Source organism: Monodon monoceros, unplaced genomic scaffold (genome assembly GCF_005190385.1).
Source record: "Monodon monoceros isolate NGI ecotype Baffin Bay Population unplaced genomic scaffold, NGI_Narwhal_1 Super_Scaffold_3, whole genome shotgun sequence".
NCBI lineage: Eukaryota > Metazoa > Chordata > Mammalia > Artiodactyla > Monodontidae > Monodon > Monodon monoceros.
The window spans coordinates 91,667,635-91,694,417 of record NW_021703780.1 but is presented as its reverse complement, the minus strand read 5'-3'; the positions used below and the strand labels follow the sequence as shown (position 1 = coordinate 91,694,417).

At 46.5% G+C, this 26,783-nt stretch overlaps 1 protein-coding gene across 1 annotated transcript in view; it reads right to left on the bottom strand.

Annotated features, from left to right (window-relative positions):
• Positions 1 to 18,730, bottom strand: part of EDEM1 (ER degradation enhancing alpha-mannosidase like protein 1) — a 23,373-nt gene extending 4,643 nt beyond the window's left edge. The window contains exons 1-9 of the mRNA XM_029242600.1: positions 18,079 to 18,730; positions 12,646 to 12,718; positions 9,233 to 9,336; positions 7,884 to 8,055; positions 6,459 to 6,642; positions 4,629 to 4,803; positions 2,954 to 3,074; positions 2,309 to 2,479; positions 406 to 479 (exon numbers count right to left, since the gene is read on the bottom strand). Of these exons, the coding sequence (XP_029098433.1) occupies positions 406 to 479; positions 2,309 to 2,479; positions 2,954 to 3,074; positions 4,629 to 4,803; positions 6,459 to 6,642; positions 7,884 to 8,055; positions 9,233 to 9,336; positions 12,646 to 12,718; positions 18,079 to 18,596 (1,592 nt within the window). The 5' untranslated portion in view covers positions 18,597 to 18,730. The remainder of the gene's footprint in view (positions 1 to 405; positions 480 to 2,308; positions 2,480 to 2,953; positions 3,075 to 4,628; positions 4,804 to 6,458; positions 6,643 to 7,883; positions 8,056 to 9,232; positions 9,337 to 12,645; positions 12,719 to 18,078) is intronic.
• Between the last annotated feature and the right edge of the window lie 8,053 nt (positions 18,731 to 26,783).

Below are 26,783 nucleotides of genomic sequence, written 5' to 3'. Positions count from 1 at the left end.
ACTATATACTTCAATATATAAAAGAGTATAAAACTATATACTTCAATGCTGATGGTAGTTATCTCTGCAGGTGGAGATTACAGTGATAATATTCTACCTCAATATTTTCTATATTCCATGAACTTTTTAGTATATATATTATTTGTATAACAGGGGAACTAAGTTACTTAAAAAGAGCTCATATAGTCTGCTGGAACCCTACAGGAATAAAGGTGAAAAATAAATTTTAATTCCCACTATAATGGGCAGGTTCTACTACACAAAAAGTAAGCAATTTCCCTACAAAATTAACATTAACGACCTGTTCTAAAAAGTAAAATGCAAAATAGAATACTATTACCTCAGCACAACTCAAATGAAATCAAAAGTGGCCAAAAGAAAAAGGAAGGAACTTAGAAAACTAACTTGACTTTTGTGTACTTTTCCAGACTCTGCAGAATGTCCATTCCTACATGGAGGTAGAAGGGATTCTTGGTTGCCTAGAGAGAACACGAGAGAATGTGATCCAGCGGGGGCCTGGAAGACACGCCGTCAACACACATCGCGGTGATTGCAGGACGGTCCCGAGGAGATGAATCACTGTCCAAAGGTAGGCACGGGCCAGTTCACTTTATCCTGAAGGGTCGCGAATGTTACAGGATTAAGGTGTTCTGTCGGTTCACATCAAAGCGCACCTCCAATCTGCTTAACTTGAACGGGGAGCGGGGGGGGGCAAGAAGATCTGCCCCAGAGCACATCAACTCCCTGCCTTTGGCTCTCGTGATCCCCATCATGATCAGAAATGAAACAACGCCTCAGAACACAGAACAAATCCAGTTTCTGTGTTGCCTCAGAACTGGCTAGACACTTAAGCTGCAAGCACAGGGAAACAGGACATTGCCCCTGTTCCATCCACAGCGCCATGAGAAGGGCTAGGGGACAAGAAGACTCTCAAAGTATCTAAAGAGGCCTCCACATGCTGTGCTCTCTAATCACCCTAGGAACTCAGTCCCTGGGTTGTTGCTTCCTCTTCTGTCACATGCTCATAGATGGTTTCGTTAGGGGAAAAAGAAAAGTCTCTGGGAAGATGAGACTTTTATCCCAAAACTAGTTTGAAAGTTGGGGATCACCTATAATTCGTGCCCAGTGCCAACCGTGCAGCAACAAAAGCAAACGAGCACAGGGTCAGGGCACACGGAGCAGCTTCCGAAGGCAGGGCCAGAAAGCCACAGATTTCTCTGGATCCTAAGAAAGTAGTCAACATGAGGAAGAAGCTGCAAGAAGAAAGAAGCAGTGACAAAACAAAGAGGCATCAACCCAAAAGCAACAGACCTAAGCTTAAGAGGAGAACGCAGCCAGCACCCGAGTGTGTCACCCTCGCAGCGTGAGTGGCCGGACTCTACCCTGGGATCTGGGATCCGGGAGGCAAAATCAGAGGCTACCTCCCCACCCCTGAGAGCTTACATACAACTCACAAGGTCTCTCTACACCTGAAGTCAGTTACCAGTTGCACAGGATTTCTCCCTTTTTCAGAACAAATGGCAAGGATTCGGTGCTAAAAAAAAACTATGGAATAAATCTAAACTACTAATCCTACTACCAGAGCTCATGAGATCTCCTTGTGAGGGCCTGCCCACTACACGTGTCTGCCGAACGCACGGAGGGCCAGCTTCTTGGAAAGTGAGCAGCTCGTGCTGCTGAATTTGCGAATGGCTGACAACTCTCGATGTGTATATATGTATGGCACGCCCAGAGGTATAAATATCGCCCTTAAACCGTCGGGGAGAAGATTCTTCACAGTTAGAGTGACATTTCCTCTGGCATTCAAGTAATTCCACAAAAGAGGAACACTGTATGTGTTTTTGAACGATTAAACAAAAGTAGGCACTCAGGCAATCCCAGATGATTCCCTTTCCAACTAAGAAAAATAATTTTTCTGTCTGAATACTTTACACAGACCAGGGTTCCACAGTACATGAGAACAGAAATGCATCCCCCAACAAGAGTTGTTTGGTCAAATAAATTTGGAAAACAGAGAGTACCAAATCTTCCTCTTGATTGAAGGATGTGAGAAACAAGCCCTGCAGTAAAGATACGACTCAGCTTTGCAGAATGTAGGGCAAACGCGTACATGACCGCAGACGTCTTCCCTGTCCCGTGCGACCAGGACAGACACTGAGCGCTAACAAGGCTCTGGGCCGGTGGTCACTCTAACGGTCGCTGTGAAATAACACTATTCCCCACCTGTCAGCAAGTGTTCCCTACGAACCAACTGCTACAGGTCTTCCCAGCATTTCAACACAAACTACTGTTCAACAAGCTCTCGTACCTGGTAGAGGAGATACGTAGACTCCACCAGCTCAGGTCTCAGTGGATAGAAGAGCACGTCGGGGGCCTGCAGCTGCCAGTTGTACCTCTCGGGGAGGGCCCCGTAGCGCTTCCATATGGCGTAGTAGAAGGCGTGCAGGCAGATGGCGTCTTCCACGTCTCCTATCAGAACCTACAGGGAAGGCGCAGGTCACCAGGCTAAGACACTGTCCTCAGAGCGGCAAGACGTGACATAGGCCCTGGGTTTCCCCCTCCCCACACTGGTCACCTGACCTACAAACGTGGCTGGAGACAAAACCAACCCAAAAGGAGCTTCCCAGACAGACCCCGCACCCCCCATCTGGCCATCAATGCCAAAGCCCTGAGAACTGCACAGGACAAGAGGCTAGCTGTACTCGTGAATGGAGAATGGACAACTGAGACGTGAATCACCCAAAAGTCACACGCCGTTACTTTTCTGGCATGGCTTTGCACTGATTTAGCGTGGAGTAATGTCCAAAGAGAATAGTGGGGACGTACTGTGCTATTCACCTCCCAAATCTGAAGGAGCCAGAGAATGTTCTGGTACCATAAAAAGAAAACAGAGGGGGGAAAAAAGCCCTTTTCCAATGACTGCTATTCCTTAGCAAACAGGACTGCGAAATACCTGCAGTCCTGGGAAGAACGCCTGCAGAGAGTCAATCCACGTGTTCATCAGCTGCCCGCTGAACATGTTCACGTTGACGTAGAGGGGCGGGTCCCCTTCCCCCTCGTTACAGGCTTCCCGACTGAGGAGCCACGCAGAGCGGCCGAAGGGGAAGAAAGAGGAACAGCTCAGGCTCTGTCCCCCCAGCAGCCCCTGGCAGTGTCACTTAGATGGAATCAACATTAACCTTTTCTCCTCACTCATTCTTTAAACCTTTGGAGACAGGCTGCCTCTACCTCTCAATACAAGACTCTAGCATAAGATGACACTTACTAAAGGATAAAAGTTCTAAACTCAGCCATGGTAACACATTGGGATTGCACTGCATTTTGCAGAAAGCACTTTGACAATCAGGTTTGAGAAATACTTCCACGTAATTTGGTATATAGCATGGGTCAGTTTTGACCTGAGTGGCGAAGTCTGGTTATTTCTGCACACACAAAAAGAGTCTCTTCTCTAATAAAATCCTACACCATGGGCCTGGAGGAACACCTCAGAGCAAGAAGCTCAGTGATTACTACTAATTTAGTAAATTCAGGGGCTTTAAAAATCGAAAAGGATTGAACTCTGGCCAAACAGCCTCTTACTAAAACACATCACTTGAATGATCCTACAACAGCTAGGGTAGAAATGGGCAGGCAACTAGTAGCTATCACTTGCACTGGCCACTTAACACACACATGTGCACAAGGGAAGACCCAGGGAAGACAGAGGCGGCACCAGGGTCGAGGCCTCTGCAGCTTCGAATGGCACTTCTCTTCTGCCATCCTGAATGCACAACTGACAAGCGGCAAACAAAGCTGTTTTAAACAAACACAGAGGGAAAAGAAGGTGGTAACTGTCCTTTCTCTCATCAAGTATAAAGATCAATCCCAACTTCTTTAGAAAGTGAAAGAACCAATACAGCTGTGCCGCATTACAGCTCTATGTGCAATTAAAACCAGCGAAACCTAGGGATGTGTCACTCTCGTGGCAGCCAGTCTCCAGGCGGCCCCCAGTGACCCCTGCCTCCTGGCTGTCACACCCTTGTGCAGTACCCTCACAGACTACATCAGCCCTGGTCTGTGTGACCAACAGTGTCCAGCAGAAGTGCTGGTTGTCATTCTGAGGTTAGGGCATGAAAGCATATGGCATCCATTCTGGTGGCTCTCTTTCCATCTCTCTCAGATCACTCATTCTGAGGAAGCCAGCTGCCATGAGCTGCCTACAAAGAGGCCCATATGGCAAGGAACTGACACTTCCAGCCACAGCACGTGAAGAACTGAAGCCTAGGAGGGGACCCTCCAGCCCTGAGTGAGCTGTGACAAGGCTGCAGCCCTCACCAATAGCTTGTGGATGACCTCGTGAGAGCCCCTGGATCAGCCCAGCTGCTCCTGGCTTCCTGACCCTCAGAAAATGGGTGAGATAATGTTTGCTGTTTTAAGCCACTAGGTTTCAGGGTAATTTGTTACGCAGCAGTTAATAGCTAATACACCTCTTCACCACCCCCTCAAATGACTAACAAACAACTAGGAGGCAGTAAAATGAGGGCAGAGACCAAAAGACCCTGTGAATCTATGTTGAGAAAAATACGAACATTTCACAATACATTCTATTTGCTTGACGGGACAGTAAGAGAGATGGTGAGGAGACATACCCTCTTCTTAAGTAGTTCTGAATACTCTTATATACAGCATTAAACATTTCTAGGTCTTCTTTTTCTCCAAAGAGAATGTACGATTTCAAGAGGTATTCATAGAAGGAGTCCAGTCCGGCACCCAAGCCACTCTGCTTTCCGACCCAATGGCCCGTCTGAATGTTCACAACATTGCCTGTGAAAACAAGCAAGCTCGTCAGGGCCCCCGGGTGGGGGGCAGGGGGGCCTCCTACTTCAGCCCCACTGCTCCTCAGCACTTTCGTCCCTCACAGGAAGAGGAGGGATGAATGCGTGGCCCTCTCGTCTTTATCGGTCCTATCAGCAGCATGCGCGGCCGGAGCTTCCTGAACATACAGTGTTTCAACACTGACACAAAAATGGGGAAACCGTTTAATGCACAAGAAAACTAGGCTTGTCGTGTTGCTTTTCCAGATTGACAATGCATTTCAAAAGCCTAAAGGGTGTTGTTCATCAGAGAATGATGGATTATATAATTTACATTATCTGTAAAATGGAAAAAAAAAAACAGAAACAGAAATAATCCGAATGTCCAACATCAGAAGAGTTAATGGACTGTCATATAGATTTTAAAGACAATAACTGTGAAAACAAGATAACAACTTGAAACCACCTGCAGGATTTGCCAAATGAAAGGCAGAATAAAAATATCTATATTATAATTTGAAAGTATACAAAAGTTGCACATGGGGCTTCCCTGGTGGCGTGGTGGTTGAGAGTCCGCCTGCCGATGCAGGGGACGCAGGTTCGTGCCCCGGTCCGGGAAGATCCCGCATGCCGCGGAGCGGCTGGGCCCGTGAGCCGTGGCCGCTGAGCCTGCGCGTCAGGAGCCTGTGCTCCGCAACGGGAGAGGCCACAACAGTGAGAGGCCCGCGTACCGCAAAAAAAAAAAAAAAAAAAAAAGGTGCACATAACAGGCTGCAAGGGCCTATGGAAAATTTTAAAGTTGACAGTTTGGGGTGACACTGGTAATGGGGTGACGGGGCAACTGTTTTGTTTCTACTGTTATTGTTAAATACAAAAAATTTGTAAATAAATTGAAGAAGGAACAGTAATCGAAGATCACTTCTAAAAAGCAGTGCTTTTGCAATGACACTCTAGCTCCAGGACCACCAATCCAGTTCCTTCCCGATGACAAAAAGAAAATATTTCTCAAAATAAGACAAACAGTTACAAGAGGCAAACAACCTATTTTAAAATAACATCTCGAGCTAGTAAACTACTGATAATCATTGAAGATAAATAATGAGCACATAGGGGTTCATTATTCATTATACTTTTTCCTACTTTGCTATGTTTGAAATTTTCCGTAATAATTTTTTAATAACATCTTGATCAAAATTCTCAAGGGAAAAAAATAAAATCTAATACAGGTTTAATCTGGGCTTTTAACCTACTACCACATGCCGTGATTTTTTGAAAAGAGGAAGTCACTCTACCAGTTAACTCTAAACTCCTATCTTTGGAACCTTATACTGAAGCAATATAATCTACCTCCGAGGCAGTTCTTTCTATAGCATTGAACAATCATTTTCAAGTGGAATATGCCAAGGGATTCAGATCAGAAGGGAGCCCTCAAAGAGGAAGAGCATTATTCTGTCCCATCAAACCTTCCACCCACCCTCTAAGTGAAAAGTCACAGGGAGAAATCAGATGTGGCAGACACTGAGGGAGGGCCCTTCTCTCTGAGCTGTCAATTTTCAGGTTCAGTGGTACAAGGAAGAAGGAGTGGAAAGGAGGGAGGGCCCCAGAGAAGAGGAAAGGAAAGGGGGCGATGTGCACAGTGCCAAGGGCCTCACAGGTGCCCCACACCTAACAATCCCGTATCGTTGCTCCGCAGGTTCCAAAGGGCTTTCACGGCTCGCCTGGCCACCCACTCAAACGTGGAATCCCCCAGCAGTCGACTCAGAATCCCAAATTCCACCAGCAGGGAACCAGCGCCGGCCGTGCACGTCTCATTATTGCTGTCAGGAGGAACGCCTGTCTTTAGATTCACCTGGGGACAGGAAGAGACAAAGGATTTGTGGCAGAAGTCAAGGAACCCACAGGGCTAGAAGACCAGGTTACAGCGACCACACTCCACTAATGAACCAAGCTCACTACAGGGGGAGTCAGCCCGCTGCCTCCCACTTTACATCCAAAAGGAAAATGGGAGTAAGTTTAAGACACAAACAAGACAGCACGAACACCAGAGCCCTGTGTTATTAATAAGAGCAAGTCTTGGGGGAATCATTGTAACGCTATTCACTAATCTGCCTCTTTCCAGCAGGTTCTCTTCATGGTGACGCAGCACCAGGCTTTGGCACTGGGGGCAAAGGCAAGCTGTGGAACCACGTAGAAATTTTAAGTGAGCTGCTATGAACTCACTCCTGCTCAGCAAACATTAACAAATCTTGGACTGGGAGAGAAATGAACCCAGCGAGCAAGTGACAGCCTGTTTGATCACCGAGGCTCAGTGGTCTGGCAATTCTCCACTGGTTGCTGACCCAAAGGCTGACTCAATTCTCAGAGGGGTTCTGGACTCAGTAAGTCAGATGCCACAAAGACAGAATCTCATTCCAGACCTTGCATTTAAATCAGCAGCTAACTTACTGGTCTGTAAAGGCTTTATTTGAAAGATCCACATGAAGTGTCCAAAAGAACATTTGCTGAGCTCCTACAGCGTACATGTGGGGAAATGGACCCAAGTCAGAAATGAAGACAAACTGCCCCCACTGTTTTGCAGCAGAGGATATAAATCCCACCTGCAAAAAGGGTTAAGAATACAGAGCACAGGAACATAACTTCCTTAAGGGAAAGGATTAAGTCAAATATGTCACTGTGGGCTTCCCTGGTGGCGCAGTGGTTGAGAGTCCGCCTGCCGATGCAGCGGACACGGGTTCGTGCCCCGGTCCGGGAAGATCCCACATGCCGCGAAGCGGCTGGGCCCGTGAGCCATGGCCGCTGAGCCTGCGCGTCCGGAGCCTGTGCTCCGCAACGGGAGAGGCCACAACAGTGAGAGGCCCACGTACCGAAAAAAGAAAAAAAAAAAAAAAAAGTCACTGTATGCCCAGCACACAACAGGTGTCCAGTAAATGCTGAATGAATTAAAAACCATTTCTATCATATTTAGGGCCAAATTCTCTCAAGGACATGGCTTTCCTCTTCCGCATCAGCCCCACTCCTTCCCGCAAATAAATTCATCAACAAAGAGTCTTAATTCGGGAAGGTGGTGAGTTGTTGACGCCGTCTACCTACCCGAGGGTAGGGGATCCCTGTCCTGGTGTTTTCAAAGGCAGGGAGGAGCCGCACGGCCAGGTCGTGAGCCATATGCAACAACTCATTATCATAATCCTTAATCGTCATGTCACCAAAGGGCTGCTTGGAGTCAGTTATTATTCTATGGGCAGAAAGAAGGCTTCCCAGGACCCTAGTGACAGGAAGAACAAAAGAAGAATAAAATCACGTTGGTTGTAAATGTGTACAATGCAGCTCAGAATGACAGAAGCAGGCTTGAATCCCCTATGGACTTGGCACTGCCTGAAATCAGAGGGACTGGACTTAATGACCCCCTGAATTTCTTTCCAGCCGTGATAGTAAACGATCAATTGTTAGCTAACAGCATTATGGAAAGGGAGAAAGCGAACCATTCTTCTGAGGCTACTGAGAATAATCCCACTTGAAGTAGTAACAATGTTTAGTCATTTTCATCATCTCATCAGAAGGGAGTGTCCTAATCATTCCCAGAATAAATAACACCTTTTAGTATTAATAAACTACTCTTGGTTTCTCTCACATGGGGAAAAAACTTAGCAAAATAAAAAACAGAAAAGAGCAAGACAACAAACACTAAGTAACTTTTGTAGTTCTGGCTGCCAAGTAACGTCAAATTCTCCAACTTCTGCTAAACAGGCAAGGTGGGGAAGAGAAGGAGAAGGAGAAGGAGAGAATGACCCGACTAAGAGGCAGGCGCCCCCAGCTTAGATCTCACCCTTCAGCAGCCACGAGTTCAGGTCCCCCTCCAATGAGGTGAAATAGATTGTGACATTTTTCAGAACAAATGTTTTCATAACTTTAATTTTAAATAAACGCTACATCTGGAATGTTATGCAGTGATACAACTTTCAAAGTTTAAATGGAATAGGAAGGCAGTCGCAATCTATCAAACTAAAAAGGCAAGATGTAAAACATGAGCCCCGTACATTAGAGGGAGGGAGAGGGAGGGAGACCCAAATGGTCAGCAGTGGTTTTCTGCAGGCGGTGGGTGACAGGAGAAGCTATGATTCCTTCAGAAATATATAGGGGTTTTCCTAGGACACAGTGGAGGAAATGAGACCAGACATAAAGTGAAATAATGAGAAACTCCTTTAAAGGGACATCTATCTTAAACCTGCATTACAATGTGTCTTTCTATTTGGCCCGAAATATAATTAATGAAATGGCAGTTGTTTCAGTTTTGATCAATGCAAAGCAGATGAAAAAGGGACACAGTGCCCACAAGGTCTGCACGGACTCCCTACCTGGACCCCAGGGCTGGTGGACCCTCCAGGAGTTTTCTCCTTACACACCCAAAAGCAGCCTTCAATCCGTTTGATGTACTATTTTACCTTATCGTGGCCTCAAAGACTTGGACGGTGGAATCTTTGTCAAATGACACTGTGTTGATCACTAACTTGACTGCTTTCTGGAACTCGGATGAATTTCCCATTATCTTTAAAAAGAGGAACACAAACCATTACAACGGCCTGAAATGACACTGAGGCTGCGTGATCGCAGGAGCTGGGCCACTTCATCTGAATGTCTGTACGTGTGGTTTTGCCACTCGTGGGAGTAGGAACACAAAAGGCAGAAGAGCACAGTTATCTCTTAGAACACATTCTGGGACAGACGGCAAGCCCATTTCCACCAAACTCAAGCATCCTATCTCCAAGTGGCAAAACTGTGTCGGTAACTCCTCATAAAATCATTAGCAGCCCTCCTCGTCCTGCCCCATTCTCCCTCACCTTCTGTCTGATCTTGTTTAGCATGCAAGGCATTACACTTCCAGAAACTCCTGAAATGAGTAACAATAAATCCAAGAACTGAAGAAACGAAAAACATGGCTTTCCCTCTGCTCCTCAGATCATGCGACAGCTTGGGTGCTTAGCTCCCAGGAGACCGAAACATCTGGAAAACTGACTCCTTGCTTGTTACCCAGATGTCTGAACACTTTGGGAAATAGTGGTACTATCTTTTGGAGCACAGCATAAGACCAATGACATTCAAAACAAACAAAACACACAAATAACCAGCTCTACGTCCTTTGTAAGAAATGTTCTAGAATTAGGATTCCTATTTTGGGTGTGTGGATATGGTATCATTCCAAGCTTCTCTCTCTTATATGAAGTGCAAATTGGACATAAAATTTGATAAAAATAACCTGAATAGAAATGCTTTCATGCCGTTCAAAATTTTATGACAATCCTGGCACTATAACAATATCATAAAGACAGCCAAAAAAAAAAAAACAAGAAAAAACAATTTCATTCAGACACTACTTATTTCAAGTATGTCTTATTTCCTAGTGTTTATTGATCTAGTGCATCTTTTTTTCTTTTTCTCCCCCTCATTGTTATTTTGCTGTTACATGCAGAGCAAGTACAGACGTTTCTTTTCTGGCTTTCGGTTCTTTCTTTTTAAAAGATTATGCGATCATGCTGCAAGTTGCATCGAACAGTCAAGGGAGTGCTATCGTCCGAGGGTTTCCAAAGCACACCTGTTAAAGTTTGTTTAAAATGTCAGCAAAAGAAAAGGGAAACGTCAACAGAAGTAACACCTGAAAAATAAGCCTGAAGTGTACCTTAAAGACCGGATGTTCTACAATGAAAACCACAGAGATGGGTCTGTTTCCCTACAGATGTTCACCAGCAGCAAACTCTGTTATAGCAGCTGCAGGCGCTGATATGATCTCAGATCACGTGGAGGACGGCAAAGGAAGCCAACAGCTTTCAATGATATATTGTAATTTGCCATTTTAGACAGCTACGGAACAGAGTAACGAGGCTCTGAAATCGTTCACTCAGGCTCAAGAAAAGCTGGACTGGGTTTCTTTACTTCTCAGAACTTCTCAGAGCCTTTAAACTGCTGGTGTGCATGGTGGCTCTCCAGTAGTGGGACAGACTGGTAGAATTTCTCAAGTTCATTTGGGAACAGAATTCTTCTTTGAGGGAGAACACCCTTGGAATCTGTGTTGGGAAGTGCCAGGTTACTAGAAATTCATTTTCTTAACATGTATTTGCCCTCCTATCATGTATCAGACACCATGCGGTATGGACAGAGTGCAGTGACTGTAACAGGGACAAGGTCTCTGTACTTCAAGAGCATGGCAGACGGATAAAAAGACACAATGAGGCAAAAAGAGAGAGGGTCAGGGGGAAAAGGTGTGCTTTCATAAGCTATATATGAGTCTTGGGACTTTTTTTTAAGCAACACTTGTAGCCTGAGTCAGCCGCTGGTCCCCTCAACAAGTTAACTCTGATCAGGGTGAACACACCCGTCCGGGCACATTTTGACCAGTGATGGTGGATGACTGACAGGGAGTAGCAATCACTTCAGAAGGAGAGATTGGGAAACTAAACTGCTGTGCAACTACAGCCTGGCAGAATGAAACCCCGGGCTCTCTGTTAGACCATGAGCCTAGGGGAATTGAGAAGGACCGCTCCAGCTCTTCCCAAATTCCGGTAATTCTACTACTAGCAAGATCTGGGACAGCTGTAACGCAAACTTAGCTAGCGTTACCCAATTCTAACTCCTGACAGCTTCAAACTCTGTTTAAGGAAAGTTAAAATGCAGGATTTGGAACCAACTACAGTACAAATTTTCTTACGGTAAAGGTGTGCCGGACAACGGAGGAGAGCAAAGAGGCAGTAGAATCGTGTTTACTAAGGAAATTTTTCACCGCTATGCTGGGATATAGTCCCTTGCTGTGTTCTACAGCAAAGGGTCGTGAGGCACACCAAGCGCACACGGCAGCCTGGCAGTAAGAACCACGCATGGTGCCTGACGGCCTTCCACGTGCTTTGGCTCATCTGTCTAGAGGCCTCCAGCTGCCTTGAGGGAAACCAAGGGCTAAGCATGTAAAGGCTGCTCCTGAGCTGGCAGCCCAAGTCTGGAGGGGGTAGTGTCCACAAAACACGGACAGCAAATAAAACAAGACTGTTTACACAGAGGGTCTCTGCGCAGGGGCTGGAACCAGGCCTCAGACTTGATTTTGGGGAGCCAGTAGCTGGGGCACATTTCAGGGGATCTGGTCCCCTGGAGATCTTGAAATCCTGAGATCCTGTCTTTTACTTCTGAAATCTTAACTACAGTAACTGTATACTGGTTCCTTTAAGGAATAAAATAGTGGGGACCCTGCAGAAAAATAGGTTTCCCCCAAAACAATCACATTTTCTTTTTTTTTTAAAAACTTTTTTTTAAATTTATTTATTAATTAATTAATTTTTGGCTGCACTGGGTCTCTGTTGCTGCGCATGGGCTTTCTCTAGTTGCGGTGTGCGGGCTTCTCATTGCAGCGGCCTCTCTTGTTGTGGAGCACGGGCTCTAGGAGCAAGGGCTTCAGTAGTTGTGGCACACGGGCTCAGTAGTTGTGGCTTACGGGCTCTAGAGAGCAGCAGGCTCAGTACTTGTGGCGCACGGGCTTAGTTGCTCCACGGCATGTGGGATCTTCCCGGACTAGGGCTCGAAGCCGTGACTCCTGCATTGGCAGGTGGATTCTTCACCAGTGCACCACCAGGGAAGCCCAACGATCACACTTTCTCCTCTGCTTTTTTAGGGGAATCACATTTCCCCTCATCTAACCTTCAATGTTCTTCTTGCTCTCGGCATTAAGCTCATTAAAATAAACAATAGCTATCAGAGCTATGAATACATGTTGAGAATCACGTTTCCTGGAATTCTCATCCCTGGGGGAAAGTAAGGGTAATTAACTCCAAAATATCTTAATTAATTTTAAAAAATAATAATAAAGCTGAACACTTACTGCAAGTGTATCCAACGCATCAACAAGAGTCAGTGAATAATTCCCTAGGACATCATTGATGTTCAGATTTGAACTGAAAAAGAAAGAAAATTAAAATTAAACAAAGGTACTTTTTTTTTTTTTTTTTTTTTTTTTTTGCGGTACACGGGCCTCTCACTGTTGTGGCCTCTCCCGTTGTGGAGCACAGGCTCCGGACGCGCAGGCTCAGCGGCCATGGCTCACGGGCCCAGCCGCGCTCCGCGGCATGTAGGATCCTCCCGGACCGGGGCACGAACCCGTGTCCCCTGCATCGGCAGGCAGGCTCTCAACCACTGCGCCACCAGGGAAGCCCTAAACAAAGGTACTTTTAAAAGATAAAAGAGACAACAAAACCAAACACTCATCAGAAACTAAAATGGCTGGAAACTTATTTATTCAGGGACTACTGTGGGTGGATCAGTATGGCAATGGTCCTTCTGCCTCACAAGGGACAGTCTCTATAGTGTCACAGAATAGCAGAGACACACACGCTTATACTATAGTGGAAAGAACACAAAACAGGAAGTAAGGAAATGGGAAACAAGAGTCATTGCCCTCTCCAAGATACAGTTTTAACAGCACAAATGACCTTTCCGTCCAGCTTCAAAAAGCTCTGATTTCGAAATCATTAGGAATGAAAAAGGAGAGGCCCTGTCACATGACCTGCAAATAAAACTTTAATACAGAAATCAGACACTGGCGCAGATTACACACACAAAGCAGCAAATAAATACCTCAGTTACAGGCTCAGTGTCACTCATCTGTCCTTGGGGTGGGGGAATAAATTAACTGCTTTGTATCATTTTTTCCCTAACATACCACCCAAAGAATCCCCACCAGCTCCATCAGTTGTGAGGAGCTGTTGTTTTACCATGAACCAAGCCAGGGCTTCTCGTAACTGCAGCTGCATTAATGATTCTACCACACACCTCCTGCCCCATGATCAACACCAGGCGTCCACTCTGAAACAATCTTAAGACACCAACTTCAGGGCTGCAATGAGGGTAAATGACAGCTCTTTATAGCACTAAAAACGACAAAGATAATACTAATACATCTGGGAAAGGTGGGGACGGAGAAATAGTGCAAGTCATAAAGTCAGCTTGACAAATTCTAGGGAGTTCAGCTATTCCTGTCCCGTTCCCACAAACCCAGAAAGCAACTGCAGAAGCTTGAAAAGATTTGAAAGTAAGGAGAGAAACGAAAAAGATGAAAAAGATGTAAGTCAGGAGAGAAAGAGGATAACTGTCTCAAGATTATGTTTATGAAAAACCACAGTGGAAACACCCTAGTTTTATCTTCAGCAACTGATTCACCGTCATTATGACGTCTTCCATCAAAGCCCAGACCACGTTACCTGCTCCGTGGCTCTCTCTGATGGGTCCTGTCTCACTTCCCTGCGGGCAGCATCTCCGTGTTCCTGTTGCTCGCCCCGCTCTCTGAGAGGCCTCCTATGTGCCTCAGCTGGGGCGAAGTGGGCCCCACGTGAAACACACCTCACATCCGATTTTACCTGAGCCTTTGTTTTAGGCTGATTATGTCACTTAATCTAGGACAAAGAATGTAGGGCAAAATTGTACCTCCTTTTTTTTTGAAACAAACTATCTAGAAGGGACGATCTAGGAACCAGGGCTCTCACATGTCTCTCCCAAGCCGCGAGGCCAGCACACCACACCTGCTGAAGAACCGCACCTGCTGCTTCTAGCTGTCGGTTCTTTCTGAATACATGAATATGATTGCAGAAGGTCCTCTGAAGACGAGAGCTGTGGGTTAAGCTCAGCCCTTCAAGGGCAGTGCCAGCCAGAGAGGATACAGGAAGTGTCAAAAGCTGGAGGGGAAGGCCAAAGGAGATAGGGAGATCCTCAATGCTGCCCACTCAAGAACATTCTACTGAGCTTAAATATTTACCTCCACTGGTCTGCTGCTCAGAAACCAAGAGCTGCCTCCGACAACCCATCTCATCACAAAACGGGTCCCTCATCACTTAGCCTCCAGGCTGGATGCTGGGTGAACCCCGTGTGACCACCTTCCCCTGAGGGACACCCTCCTCTGTGGCGTATCACCCTTTCCACCTGCACCAGCCCTGGAAGGGAGGACTAATCTGGAGCACTGCACTCCTTCCCATGGTTTACTGTGCTTTTCCTTTCAGGCTCTAACTACAACGGACCCAGTTTTAAAACACTTCTCAATAGAACGCCCAAGCAGCCACGACAAAGAACAATTATAAGAGTTGGCACAAGAAAAAACGTGTTTGTAGTAACTGGTGGTTCCTTCTCTCCACTCAGGCAAATCCACTCAAAGATCTAAGGCGTTCATGAAACACTTCCAAATTCTTTTCTACCAGATTGTTACACACTCTTTCAAAATGTGCCAAACTAGAAAAAAGAAAAATGGGGAGGGCAGGAAGGAAACAGGAGACTCCACAGAAGCCTGTTGGCCTAACAGCACCGATTATCGGGCATCCATTGAGGCCAGCCCACCGTCCAGGCGAGACGGCGATCCGTCTGTCCTGTGCAAACCTTCTTGATCTATGGCCAGCCTGACCAAGAACTCAAACTTCAGGTACAAGGCTGGGTTCAAAAGTGCCCATCTTTCCACATAACCAGCTGCCGAACCACGATGGCTCTCCACTTAAGTTACCCTGTGTGCCTGTTTGTGACATTCACCCCACGCTGCATTTTTAAGGTTCTTATTACCCCCACACAGAGAAGATGGAGAAAACTATGGCCTTTCACAGAAAATTTCTGGCGACGCAGCTAACATAATGCTAACATAGCATGTTCAAAATTAAACGCATGTGTAAGAAAGAAAAAAAAAATTCCACATATACTTAACCTGTAACAGCTGTTCAGAAATCTACCTGGTGCTGTGTAGGCACAGAGGTAATATAAGAAACAGTCCCTGTGTTCCAGGGATTGACAATCTGGGGAGACAAGACAAAGGGAGAGGAAGGTGAACACACAACAGTACTCAAGTCTCACACGATATTAAAAGGTGGAAAAGCAGCTCAAAGGAAAGGAACCGAAAAGAGAACTGAGTAGATCAAGGACAGTCATCTTCAAACAGTTCAATGGCGTCATGGAAAATGACTTGAGCCTGACTCTGAAGGAAGCCAAGATTTTAGGAAGAAAGGGGAATGCAGAGGAGGCCATCTTAAACTAGGGGTGCCTAGGCATGAGTCGGTTTAGGGGCCAGCATCGGTTTGGTTTGATTTGCTTTTTTGTTTGAACAGCAATATGGTTGGGGAGAAAACAAAGAAGGGTCATGCACCCGAGGTCTGAACTAACGTTATTATTCATGAGACTGCAAAATTTCAATATCCAATCTTACTTGAAGAAACTTTTGAATTTGGATCCTCCAACCCAAATCGGGGATGTGAGAGGAACTGAGTTTACATAGTGATTTGTAGCTGGACAGAAACGTTTGCTATTTTTAAAAAAGTGTTCCGGTTTTATTTACTTCATGTCAATACTCTTCATCCTACCTCCAGTCAAACAAGACAGGTAAAATAAGCCTCAAATAAACGTGACTAAAAAGAGAAGACAGGCACATTTAGCACTCATACTTTGTTTCTGTACTTTTTACATAATATTCTAATGGCTAAGTTACTCTCTTTTTTAAGTGAGTCATTAGAATTCACTTGACAGTAATCATTAGAATACATTTGCTTAAAATAAATATCTGAAAGACTTTTTATTACCAGTTATTTATTTCAGGGATGTAAATGTGGCCTGCTCTTTTCCTGAAAACACTAAAGTCTGAGAGGAGTTAAGTGAAAGGAAAAGGACTAAGAAAAATTAACTTTCCACTCTTTACAAGCGGCCAGCGTGAGGGTCTACTCAAGGCTACCATAACCCCAGAGCTCTTTCACCTTCTCAAAGACACCAAGGCTGACCAACCGAAAGGGCACAACCCTTCCCACATGGCATCCCCTCAATATCTCGAATTCCATCTTTCCAAAAGCAGTATATCTGTCTCAAAGCAACCTGACCTCAACTTATCCAGACTGTCACTGAACAGTCAAACCAAACCACTCGTCAGCAGATGTCCTCCCCAAGCAAAGAAAACTAGAGAAGCAAAACAACTCAATTTCCTAAAATCTGGAAAGGCCTAGTACTTTTTTTTTAAAAAAACTTACTTAAAATTTTTCTCAAAAAAAAAAATTAAGACAGAAAATACATTTCTATGTATAAAGGCTGACACAGTGAAACATGAAAAATATAACTCATCAGTTTCCTACAACTTTAAAAAGGCCAAGTCTTTTTTAAGTTAACCTGGGATGTCCCCCTGTCTTCACTAAAAATCATGCTCTCCAAATGCAATTTAAGACAAGAATCTGTAGATAATCCAACCATTTTTAAAACTCCTTAAGTCCCTTTAGTGTATGGGCTTCCTTTTTAGGACCTAAGGACTGGACTCTACTGCTTTTCATCAGGTGAAGGAAAACACAGGCCTCAAATGTCCAAAGGGACCAAGCAGCTCAACTCCTCCACTGCCAGCTGAGGGGAGCGGCCGAGAGAAAGGCAGTCATATCCAGCCTAACAGGGTCAGTGTCAAGGCACACCGGTTCCCTCCAGCTAGGAGGTCCTTGGCTGGGTGTGCTGTCCTCTTGGACTCTGATGTCAACAGCAGTAACCCTTGAAGCTCAGCCTCTGCAAACACGGCTGATGGAAGGGGAAGGCTGGTAGATCTTCCCTGACAGCCCTGCCACCAGGGTGGGGGAATTTATGGAACAGACCCTACAGAGCAAGGAATGTCATCTTGAGCATCAGGACCCCAAATCTGGGCCACCCAGCCTCTCTCTCTCCCTTCCACCTAACCATCCTCAGCCTAAGGAGCCACCCCTGTGATAAAGGAGAAAGGCTGTAGCCCTGCTCTGCCTCAAACTCACTAGGTGGCTTTAGAAAGTCCCTTCTCAGGGTCAACTCCTGAATTTTTATATCTTTATACGGTAAAGTTGGAGTTGGCTAGGTGGAGGGAGATAAGCGCCGTTTCGAAGCTGCGCTTACAAGGGATTTCATTTTGATTTGACTTTCACTTGGAGAAAGGATTGGAGACGGAAGTCTAAGGCCCCCCCAAGCCACCCCTCGGTACTGCCACTGTCCTTTCCGGTCTCTGGGCCTCAGTTTCCCCATCTGTAAAAGAGACTGCGCTGGCAGCTGTCCAGTAACAGAGATTCCAGGAGAAGCAAGAGAAGGACAGCCACCGGGCCGTCCACGCAACCCCCAGCCCAGGCCGACCTCAAAGGGGGTCGGTCAGCCGAGGCGCCGGACGGGTGGGCGCTGCCCCCAGGACCCTAAACGCCCGGGCACCAATGGGGGGACCCGGAGGAATGAAGGCTGCACCCGCCGGGAGAACGGAAGGAAGCGCGTGCGGCGCACGGTCCTGGGCGTCGGGCCGGCGCGGGCTACTCACGGGTCCCCGCGGTCGGGTCCTCGGCCGCGGCAGTGGATGGGGTTGAGCTCGTCCTCGGGGAAGGCGTGCGCCATGTAGTTGTCGTAGCCGAACACGAACATGCCCCGCGCCAGGTCGCGCATCTGGGCGCGCAGCTGCGGCGGGAAGGCGCCGCTGTAGCGCTTCTCATACTCGTCCCGGCCGCGGCCCCGGCCGCCCAGCACGTAGCCCCAGTGGCCTGGCCCGCAGACGTCCGGCCCGGGCCGCCGCGGAGCCCGCCGCCGCCCCGCCGCCGCCCCAGGGACCTGCGGCTGCAGCCACGATGGCCCCGACGGCCCCCCGGGCGTCCCGGGCCGGCCCGCGGGCCCCGAGGCGGGAGACTCGGGGCCGTCGGGGCCTCTCAGGCGCTGGAAGCCGAAGCTGAGCGGGAAGCGCTGGTAGAAGCCCATGCTGGGCCCCAGCCCGAAGACGATCCACAGCACTCCGTGGAGGCCAAGCCGGAGGAGCACCAGCCCCAGGACGAACGCTCGCCATTGCATGGTCGCGCGGGCACCGCGGGCATTATTTACAAACGCGGGGGGCCTTCCCCGCCGACCACCGCACCCCACGTCCACCCAGTAGCTCCGCTCACTTCCCCTTTAAGGAACTCCCTCGTGACGCACCAGGAACTGGCCCATTATCCCCACACCCCCAGCACCTCGGGCCCGGGCGGCCAGGCCCCACGTTCGCCCGCCCAGTCGCCCGGATTGGCCCGGCCCCGGCCTGGCCTCGCGGGGCGCGGCAGCTGACCCCCTCCCGCGCCATAGGCCACCCGTACGTCTCCAGCGCCGCGAGGCCCCGCCCTCCTTCCGCCCCGCCCTCCTGGCCCCGCCCCCTGGGCGGGAGGATTCGGATGGGCTGGCGTGGCGAGTAGGGACCGCTCGGGCTCCGGACGAGGGAAGTTTCAACCAATGGGAGCGCGGCACGGGAGCGAACGGCCGCGGGACAGGGACGTGGCCCGGGGCCCAACCGGTTCCGCGTAGAGCCTGTTTCTCCCAGAGCTAGGATGGAGGAAAACTACTCCAGCTCTATGTTAGGGATGGTGACAGATAAAAGACGTAAGGAACGAGGAGGAAAAAGGACATTTCTGTAGGACAGGATTTTTAATTTGTCTGTTATGTGGTAGAGGATGTTATGTGGTAGGGGATGTTATGTGGTAGGGGTGATACTATCCTTAAGCTTAAGACTGCACAAAACGGTATCCTGAATTCTTTTTGTTAAAACATCCTAATTTGTAGTCTTTTAACACTTTCTTTATTGAAACACCCTAACTTGGAAGAAATGCTCACGGTGATTGTTCCCAGGTCCTGTCCTAGACCTATCGAACTCCAATGGAGTGTCCCGAGAATGTGTGTATAACAAGTGTTCTTGAGCAATTCTTAGCATCCGGCAATCTCAGGAAATATTGAGTTAGGTTACATTGCCTTTGTCTCGGAAATAGGATCTTTTTAAAAAAAGATACAGCGGTAGGAGTGAAGGCTGCCGCTACCACCACCGAAGTATTTTTACTAGATCTATTTAATCATGTCCCCTCCTGCCCCTCCCACTGCCACCATCTCTCCTGTACAGTGTAGCAGTGACCTATTCTTTGAGGTGTGCGATAGATTCCTGGTCACTTCACCCCTCTGTATCTGCTTCCCATAATTAATGAGGTGGCAAATGTCAGCTCGGAAGGTCTACTGCTTTCATGTGATGACTGAGCAGTTGGGGGGGAGTTGTTTTCTTTTGCTTGCTGCATTTGAAAATGTCTGCTAGGGTTTGCCCTCCATAAGCTTAGACCATGTGCCTTTTATATACCGAGGTTCCCGAAAAGCTTGGGAAGCAAGGCCTGACGGGTGGCCAAATCAGAGATTGGCTGAGTGACCAAGGGAGTGATTAAGGATGATAAAGTTGTCACGTGGCACATTCATCACATTCTCAGAGTCAGAGGACTTTTAGCAACACAGAGGAGGTATAATGGGGACTGAGAAGGAACCCAAAGAAACATTTGACTCTAACACAAGGTAGCGGGCACATAGTAAGGCCCTTTTTGTTGGCTGAGCCGTATTCCTGTCCAAAATCCTGAGATAGGCCTGCCCAAGCATTGAAAAGAGCGTAAAGACTTGGAGCGTGGGTCTTTTGCCTATACAGATTCTTTTCCTCTGTGAAAGGCACCTAGGGACCCTGCTGAAAGTCCAACACCAGCGCTCGATCCTCAACTTTCAGATCCGCCTTCTTGGAACTTGCAAACTGAATGTGAATACTAAGGACCGCGTTGTATGTTTCCTCCCTAAGTTATTTTACTGCAAATCTTAACTCACCACAGTCAACTACAGACCACATTGATAATAGCTCCTGTTTTCACATTAGAGACAAGGTCTAATAAAAACAAATCTTTTTTCGTAACCAGAGAAAACCATCTAACTTTTGAAAGATGCTTTTCATGGTCAGACTGACAATACCTGCCAACTTTATATGTCTGGCGAGTTTCAAACTACTTTCAAGTGTACTCATTTAACATTCGCAGAAAACCTTATATGCTCTGTTTCATAAACCATAAGGGAAGAAGTCAGGTTGCGGGTCTCAAGTCCTCCAAGCTAGTTGGCTCTGGGCAGAAAAAGCGCTACTGCCCTGCTTTCTCACACTTTAGTCCCAGAAATTTACTGTAACTAGCTGGCCCTCAAAGCAAAGACAGACGGGTCCTTCTCTATTCTTCCCAAAGCAGCAATGCTGACACTAGTGTCCTGCAAGGCACAGCCTAGGATTTAGGGGCCAGGTTCAGAAAATATCTCCTTCTCGAATTAAACTCAACAACAACGAAAATCTTGTGCTAGCCCTTTAGATTAGACTAGACTCCCCCGAAGGTAAATGTGGCTAAGACTGGAACAACACCCGTATCTAACTAGAAAACCCAACCTTAAAAATCAACTCCTTAAGAGACTGTTTTGTGATAGGCTCTTCCACACATAAGCTCACAAAAGCATCAGGGGACTGATTAAAAAGAACACTGAAATGCGCCGTGGTAAAAATGGGTGACGCCAAAGAGGTAACAGCTACGAACCCAGACTCAGAAGTCCAGCTGCCAGGTGTTCATATCTCAGCGCTGCCCTCTGAGTAACCTTGGGAAGTTACTTTTCAGGACCTGTTTTCTCATCTGTAAAATGAGGGTGATAAAAACAGTACTTACCACATACGGTTGTGAGAGTTAAATTCTTTATTGTATATAGTATACCTACAACAGTGCCACATACATGGTGAGGCCTATTATTACTACTCATCTACTCTGTGTTAAGACCAGCAACTAGTAAAAGTACCTGGAACATATAAGGCGGAGGTTTGTTGGATGAATTAAATAACTAAGCCCCTACAATTTTCAAAGCACTATTTTAGGAGAAAAATGTGTCTAAGTCAACCGAGCATAAAATAGGACAAGGGCTAAAAGTTACCACAGTCTAAGAACAGTTGAAAAAGCTTTGAATCCTCGTCTAATTCCAGTTCTATTTAACTTAACCTGTTCCAGCTTCCACACATCAAGGTCCTAAATCTGTGTGATTTGGGTTACGTCCCAAAAGGTCATCCTAATTCAATCACCCTCTTACTTTGATAGTTGAAGGAGATGACTGCTTACCTCTATTTCAGTGCCTTTAAAGATATCCTCCACTGTAAATAAATAGACATTACAGTTTTGGGGATCAGTTTTGTGAGGCTGAGGGGGTGAATCAACGCACTAGTTTCCTAAAACTGCAAAGCCAGAAAAAAAAGCTCTGGCCTTCTTTTTTTTTTTTTTGTAGGTACATGGGCCTCTCACCGCTGTGGCCTCTCCCGTTGCGGAGCACAGGCTCCGGACGCGAAAGCTCAGCGGCCATGGCTCACGGGCCCAGCCGCTCCGCGGCACGTGGGATCTTCCCGGAGCGGGGCACAAACCCGTGTCCCGTGCATCGGCAGGCGGACTCTCAACCACTGCGCCACCAGGGAAGCCCGCTGTGGCCCTTTGATGACCCTAAAGGGTAGTCCCAGAGCTTCCTATATTAAATATCAGGACTAGAGTAGTCTATAAAAAGGAGGGATTTTTCTACTCTAAGAAGTTATGGGGGCTTTCCTGGTGGCACAGTGGTTGGGAATCCGCCTGCCAATGCAGGGGACATGGGTCCGAGCCCTGGTCCGGAGAGATCCCACATGCCGCGGAGCAACTAAGCCCGTGCGCCACAACTACTGAGCCTGCGCTCTAGAGCCCGCGAGCCACAACTACTGAAGCCCGTGCGCCTAGAGCCCGTGCTCCGCAACAAGATAAGCCACTGCCATGAGAAGGCCGCGCACCACAATGAAGCGTAGCCCCCGCTCGCCCCAACCAGAGAAAGCCTGTGCGCAGCAACGAAGACCCAACGCAGCCATAAATAAATAAATAAATTTAAAAGGGAAAAAAAGCGCAAAAGGTTATATAAACAACCCAAATGTCTATCAATAAGGACCAGTTAAATAAATTACGGAAACCCGACACAGTGAAAACCACACACAGTGAAATGGGAACCATACTACTGTCAAAGAAAATGAGGAATTCTCTACATAGGGCTGTGGAAATATCACTCGTACATAGCAAATGGAAAAAAGCTATGTTCAAATACCTCCTATACAAGAGACTTTTTAAAAAGTATATATTTCTATTTGTTTCCTGTATTTTGTATAAAACACTAGAAAGATAAATAAGAAATTGATATAAGGGTGACCTATAAGACCAGGTGGTAGTGGAAGAGTGGTTACTCAGTCATGGGTGGGATCAAGAGTTCCTACGTCTTTTTATGTATTTTCAATTTTTGAAACATGTAACATACATATGAAAAATCAACTTATTCAAAAAACAAATGGAATTTGGAGAAAATATGATGAGCTTTCTGGCCCACACTTTTATTTTTTTAAATAAAGTTATTTATTTAGTTTTGGCTGTGCTGGGTCTTCGTTGTTGTGCGCGGCCTTTCCCTAGTTGCGGCAAGCGGGGGCTACTCTTCATTGCGGTGCACGGCCTTCTCATTGCGGTGGCTTCTCTTTGTTGCAGAGCACAGGCTCTAGGTGCACTGGCTTCAGTAGTTGTGGCTCGCAGGCTCTGGAGCACAGGCTCAGTTGTGGCACACGGGCTTAGTTGCTCCGCGGCATGTGGGATCTTCCCGGACCAGGGATCGAACCCATGTTCCCTGCATTGGCAGGCGGATTCATAACCACTGCACCACCAGGGAAGTCCCTTGCCCACGTGTTCCAACTACTATACCACTAAATCAAACACTGCAACTTTCCATCAAGAACTGATTTTCATCACCATTCACGTGCCATGCCCCAGCCCTTAAGTTACTGACGCGCCCAGAAAAAGTAGGAATAAGTTCCTAACCCTTCTTTGAAGGGAGAGGAGAGCTAGCAATTTCATAAATTGGCTCATGGTATGACAATTTCTTTTTCTTTAGGGGATGATACAAATAGAAAAAGGAGTCATCTAATTCATGTATTGGGTAACAGTAGATAAAAATGATGGACTCCGAGGCTTCCCTGGTGGCGCAGTGGTTGGGAATCCGCCTGCCAATGCAGGGGACGCGGGTTCGTGACCCGGTCCGAGAAGATCCCACATGCCATGGAGCGGCTGGGCCCGTGAGCCATGGCCGCTGAGCCTGCGTGTCCGGAGCCTGTGCTCCGCAACGGGAGAGGCGACAACAGTGAGAGGCCCGCGTACTGAAAACAAACAAAAGATGGACTCTGAAAATGTAGAAACAAGGTTGTACATTATGTGATACAAATTGTAAAAAACTGAGGGTAGGCCAAAGCTGTGGATTATATAAGAGCTGGTTGGAGACATAATATAATTAGCAATCTGTTGATGTTCTATTTCCCATGTTCAAAAGGGAACACATTGATTTTGTTGGGGGATTCCCCCCACTTGCTATTTTAAAGGACTATTTTCTAACTGCCCCCCGTTTCTCCAAGCTCTAAATAAATTTTAGCAGAACTTAGCAACACAGCAGTTATAAAGTGTTGAAACACTCACTCTAAACATTTGCCCCCAAATTGGTAGTATATCTGTGGTTTATATTTTTCCACATTGTATACCAGAATACACGTTTTTCTGCAGTCTGGGAGAAATGCTTTAAAATTTTTAAATGGCTTTCAAAGTATAAGCCCGTGTGGTTACAGCATTTCCTTCGAACAAAATGTAAGTTATTACATCATTCTGTAAAATGTCTGTGATCTCCAGCCCTTAACTATGTTAAAAGTTACAAAATGTAAACATTTCTGTGGTTTCAGGATTATTTTCAAGCAGAAGGAACACACGCAACACTAACACAATCACTAGGACAGACACTAGGAGCAGTGGGCTTTTTCATCTCTCTTCCCTGCTTTCTGTTTCACCACCAGCCAAATCTCTAGGCTGTTAGAACCACACAGCCTGTGAGTAGGAGAAATAATATTAGAAATCCTCTACTCTTCATTTTGCAGAATGGAAAACTACGGAGCCAGAGGGCGTTTAGCAACTCACCACGGTCACACAATCAGTTAACAGCAAAGAATTCATTCTCTTAAATGCCGATCCAGCACTCCTGACAGAACCAAGTGAGCATTTTAAGCTGACAATTCTTTCCCCACCACAACCCTTTTATGAATGCAAGACCTGCAAGCCCCAGTAAAATGAGGCTAAGGTCCCCTCCCCCTCCCAATTCCTGCCAGGAAATGTGCATTACCTAAATCACCAGCTACCTTGGGATTTTAAAATAGAATTACCTCACACAGAGAGCGCTTGTTAATGAGATGGAAGAATGAATGACTACTGCTGTTGCTCAGATTAAGGAACTTTCCACTGAGTCTGTCTAGCATGTCAATGACTTGCTTCTGTTTCCCTAAGAACATTCAAGAGGCGGCAATGACAAAAGTACCCACTTTTATTAATAGCTGAATTTTAAACAGAAATTGTGTGGAGGATATTTACTAATCAACAGGAAGCACCTGCCGTGGGTTGTACATTTGTAGAGCTGCAAGCTGAAGGGAAGACAGGCAAGCCTAGTGTTTGCTTTAACTGTCTTCCTTTTCAAGTATCTTCACTGATATACATGCTGCTGAGGGTACAACCTTTAAACTTTCTAAGAAAATGAACATATTTCACGTACTGAACATGGTGGTTCCCCCAATGGCACATTTTTTAGAGAACAAAATTCAGCCAATTGGGTATTACAGATATGGTTCTGGCTACAGTAAATTAGCCGCTCCAGTTCTCAATCCGCCAACCCCTGAAGAGGCTGGAATTACCAAAGCAACAAGATTTCAGGGTAACTGGATCCTGCATGAATAGAATACACAAGGCAATTAGTTCCTCAGTCAGAAACAATAAACACAAAAGCAGACACAGTCCAATACACCCAATTTACTTGACAGAATCGAAGGGACTAATTTTACTTTATTAAGATTTTTTTTTTTTGACGTGGAACTTTTTAATTTATGGCTGCGTTGGGTCTTCATTGATGCGCGCAGGCTTTCTCTAGTTGCGGCGAGCGGGGGCTACTCTTCATTGTGGCGTGCGGGCTTCTCGTTACAGTGGCCTCTCCATTGCGGAGCACGGGCTCTAGGTGCGCGGGCCTCGGCAGTTGTGGCACGTGGGCTTCAGTAGTTGTGGCTCGCGGGCTCCAGAGCGCAGGCTCAGTGGTTGTGGCGCACGGGCTTAGTTGCTCCGCGACACGTGAGATTCCCGGACCAGGGCTCGAACCCGTGTCCCCTGCACTGGCAGGCGGATTCTTAACCACTGCGCTACCAGGGAAGCCCTGATGTGGACCATTTTTAAAGTCTTTATTGAATTTGTTACAACATTGCTTCTGTTTTATGTTTTGGTTTTTTGGCAGCGAGGCATATGGGACCTTAGCTCCCCGACCAGGGATCGAACCTCACCCCCTGCATTGGAAGGTGAAGTCTTAATCACTGGACCACCAGGAAAGTCCCCAAAGGAACTAATTTTAGAAGGCGAAGTCTTAATCACTGGACCACCAGGAAAGTCCCCAAAGGAACTAATTTTAGAAGTCTCAATTTCTGAAAGCACATAAGACTCAGAAACAGGGTGAAGCAAGCTAAACGTATATCCTCTCCCCAGCCATGCCTTCAACACACTCCTCTTTCGAAAATCTCTTTATAGGAAGCTGTTGAGAAAACAAGCAAGCTGATAGCTTGACTAAATGGCTCCACTGATTCAATAAAAGAATTTAAACCTGATACCCAAGTACTTCTATCCTAGAAGTGCAAGATCACACATCCAACTGACCAACACAATTTGGCTGCACAGAAGGACGGCGTGCATACGGAGGAAGAGCCGAGTTGAACTTCTCTGAGTAAGAATACATAAAATCGTTTCCCCAAGAGCTTTGATGGGATAAACGTTCACTTCTATAGTGCAAAAGATAACATACAAAACAGGTCAAATGTTTTACTTTGAAAGTGTGCCTCTTTGGGAAAAACTACCAGGTTTGATACTTTAAATCTTTTCATTCTGGAACTGAAGTCAGCAAGTAGACATATCTTGTAATTTCAGTTTATTAATAGTTTTGTTATGATTTTTAAAACCAGATTACAAAATGTTTAACTAAGTCAATACTTATTTTTAAAAAGTCCTAAATTTGGTGTATTATGACAGTTTACAAGTAATAGCATTTCCTCCACCCCACCCCTTGCCCCATCGCAAGGTCAATTCTGTG